This window comes from Rutidosis leptorrhynchoides, chromosome 11, assembly GCF_046630445.1.
Source record: "Rutidosis leptorrhynchoides isolate AG116_Rl617_1_P2 chromosome 11, CSIRO_AGI_Rlap_v1, whole genome shotgun sequence".
In the NCBI taxonomy this organism is placed as follows: Eukaryota; Viridiplantae; Streptophyta; class Magnoliopsida; order Asterales; family Asteraceae; genus Rutidosis; species Rutidosis leptorrhynchoides.
In genome coordinates this window covers 389,942,016-389,945,477 of record NC_092343.1, presented here as the reverse complement: position 1 = coordinate 389,945,477, position 3,462 = coordinate 389,942,016, and the positions used below count along the sequence as shown (strand labels likewise).

The 3,462-nt window shown below is 33.0% G+C and overlaps 1 protein-coding gene across 2 annotated transcripts; it reads right to left on the bottom strand.

Moving 5' to 3' along the window:
• Positions 1–256: 256 nt before the first annotated feature.
• LOC139877530 (uncharacterized) lies at positions 257–3,126 on the bottom strand. Of its 2 annotated transcripts, none has more exons than XM_071864967.1 (7): positions 3,046–3,126; positions 2,838–2,892; positions 2,698–2,758; positions 1,922–2,009; positions 1,606–1,763; positions 1,402–1,444; positions 257–1,228 (listed from the first exon to the last, which is right to left on the bottom strand). In XM_071864967.1, the coding sequence occupies exons 4-7, from the start codon at positions 2,006–2,008 to the stop codon at positions 1,100–1,102; spliced, it is 417 nt and encodes a 138-aa protein (XP_071721068.1). In that variant the 5' UTR covers position 2,009; positions 2,698–2,758; positions 2,838–2,892; positions 3,046–3,126; the 3' UTR covers positions 257–1,099. The 2 variants fall into 2 exon arrangements, with proteins under 2 accessions (XP_071721068.1, XP_071721069.1); XM_071864968.1 differs by having other exon boundaries at positions 2,863–2,892; positions 3,046–3,100.
• Positions 3,127–3,462: the final 336 nt, after the last annotated feature.

Below are 3,462 nucleotides of genomic sequence, written 5' to 3'. Positions count from 1 at the left end.
TAATTATATATATTTATATAAATATAGTTGTTAAAAATATAGTACGTTATCACTAGCTCCCTGTGGAACGAACCGGACTTACTAAAAACTACACTACTCTACGATTAGGTACACTGCCTATAAGTGTTGTAGCAAGGTTTAGGTATATCCACTCTATAAATAAATAAATAACTTGTGTAAAATTATATCGTATTTAATAGTATTTCGCACTAAAAAAATAACTATTTCGTATACACCTCGCAACACATCACTAATCTTTGTGGCTCTCTTAGTTGCTCAGATATATGCATATACCATGCGACCGAAAATGAACCGCCATGGCTGCAATCCCGAGATTGCCCTACCAAGATACGAAAACATTCATTCAGGTCGCACGGCCAAAGTCCAATATTTTTAACATCATAGCCTAGTTCTTTATATCATACAAAACAGAAGTCCACACACGAAATCAATAACAGAACTTTTTTTTTTTTTTTTTTTTGATAATTTGCCTCAAATAAATAAAGGAATCGCCAAAAACAGGCAGTCACATTGCTTATAGCACATTGCTTATGTAATCAAGTAACCTCCTTTTGTTCATATGAACCTTTGTTCATATTTTTTTACTCCCTTCAACAAAAGCTCATGAACCTGAAAAATCATTAGTATCAACTATAGAAAACCAAATGAATAAAAAAATAATAAAACTTACAGAGTTAAATGGATCGAGGGGGAAGGTAGGAATAGCACGTGTACAGTACAAATTTGGTTCCATCGGTATTACGGAACAAAAATCAATAGAGGTTGTTTTATTTATTCCATCGAATAAACAACACCTACCAATCGAAAATAACAGTAAATCGTACCTGCTTCATTTGTTACACATTATTATCAGTTAAAAACATCAAAGAAAATTCAATATGGTTTCATATCACAAAGTCCACTTGGAACAATAATTTAATAAAAAGAATAACAATGCAGCTATGTAAGAACCAAACCCGTTTCAAATCGCAAAGTACGTTTTAACCTAACCCGCCCATTTTGCTACTCCGTATGAAAATCTTAAAGTAGATTCGTATACATGGGGGCCATGCTCAATGCCCTTTAGAAAAGGAACATCTTATATATAATCCTCATATATATTTTTATATGAAACAGGGAAATTAACAACCATGTGTTTCTGCTCCTGATGTCTGCCAGAGATTACTGCTGCTGATGTTATATTTTTTAGTATAACGCTCATGTATCCCTGTTTGTTCAAGATAATCAACATCATAAGCACGTCGCATGGGGTTAGGGTAAATTTGTGCATAAAGAAAAAGTAGCAGCAATAAGCAATAAACACTGATATTTAGAAATATAAGAATTGTGAAAGAGGTCCTTTCAGTTACAACAAAAAAGATAAGAGTGTGAATAAAGAACCTCATATTTCGAGCAGTTGACCCATCTTGCTACGGCTGCCCATCTACATTATAGAGTTAATAATGAGATCAACGTCGAGTCCATCAGAAATACATAAGTTCACGCAAAAACCTTCTTAGAGTAAAGATATTTTATAATTTATAATCCCATGGTTCCATTGCTCAATTTATTTAATGATATCTTATAAATCGATATATATACAACCTGCGAGGGTCATAGACGGTCATAGTACGATCCGCACCACCAACTGCAATATTACCATTTGAGGAGTTGCAAACTGCATACAAAATATCACCAACTGAACCACAAATACGATGCACACAACCACCTTTTTCTTTTACTCTAAGGTCCCATATTGATAGCTGAAGAAAATATAAAGACTTCAGAAATTACAGAGAACTTAAATAAAATAAAAGAGATGAATGACAAATTATAACACATACAATTCACATTCAAATTCGATATTCACTGAAAACTGTCAAACAAACCCACATTGTTAGGCTCTAATAATTTCAAGTACCTGGCAGCCTTCTGTAACAGCCACAATCGAACTTTCATTTTCGCTGTATAAGTTGTTCACAAAGTTTACAGCAGTAGGGTACCACATTCTGCAAAGATAGAAAAATAAATACTTTCACTTATCAAATTTCCAATAAAATGTGACGTTTTCTTTATAGCTAAGGCCTACATCCAACTTTTTATTTTTCACCCGTTAGTAGCTGCTATTAAGCCATAATGTTTCCTTATTTTTTCTTAACACATGGTATATTGAAATTTTAAAAGTTCATAACAGGTAATCTTCACATAGTCCGTTTACAACTAAACAATTCAATGAAATACACAATCTACAATTCAATGCAACCTGGAAAATACAACTAAACAATTCAATGAAATACACAATCTACAAACCGAAAAAGTGAGAAAATAACATCTATTTAAACAAAAAACCATCGCAAGAAGGTTAATTTTTGAATTAGAACAAACATTCAAAGCATAATATACAACAACAAATCGAAAGAAACTGAATAAATGAAACCCTAACCTTATCGTTCCATTTGACAAATAAATAAAGCGAAGCCCTAAAATTTTATATTCAATCATCACCTTAGACAACAGAGATCATCAAACGGATGAAAAAATAAGTACAATACTTAAGCAAACATGAAGAATCTTTCTTTTCAGCATACAACAACATAAATATACATATACATAGAACATATAAAAAAGGATGAAAAAACCAAACAAATTACTAAAGCCACAACAATAACATAAAAGCAAAGAGAACATCACAAATACCTTTCGAAAAGGATGGAGGATTCAGATATTCAGCAAAGGAAACTGAAACGGAGGTACGCAACTGCAAGAAAAAAAACAATAATCACCAAATTAAGAGACTTAAGCAAAAAAAGAAGAAGGAAATAACATAAAGTGCAAACCATGATGCAATCGATTGAATCCTACTTATTGGATTTCGTTTACTGCAAATGCAACCTGATAATTTGCAACCAATAAAAAGGATGAACATTAATGCAACCTGGAAAATGCATCGATTGAATCGCAGCATAAGTTGCAACATGAAATAATCAGTAAACGAAAAAATTGATGCAATTGAAGATTTACTAATAAAATTAGGGTTTAGCTGACCTGAAATCATCATCTGTATTGTTACCAAGTCGTGATTTCGATGAGTAAAACAAACAAACCCTAAATGAAAAGGAAGGAGAAGAATAGATCGAGAGAGAGAAAGAAGTGAGTAAAGATCAGATCTGAAATATGAGGCTTGCGTGTTTTTGTTGGTTAATGGAGAAAGGAGGTGAGGTTGAAGGTAAGGGAGAAGGGTTGAACAGATGTCGAGGCAGGTTTTTTTTTTTTTTTTTTAAATGGCAAAAAAGTGTGGTGTGTGGTGTGTGAAAATAGTGAGTAGTAAAAAACAGTGGGAAAAAGCTGGCGTGGGCCGATGAGAGGTCGGGAAAAAGGGCTGTTATTAGTATGCGGGTAATACACTAAGGTATCAATTGTTAAAAAGCTCTATACATACATTAGGCGTAGGATTGATATTTT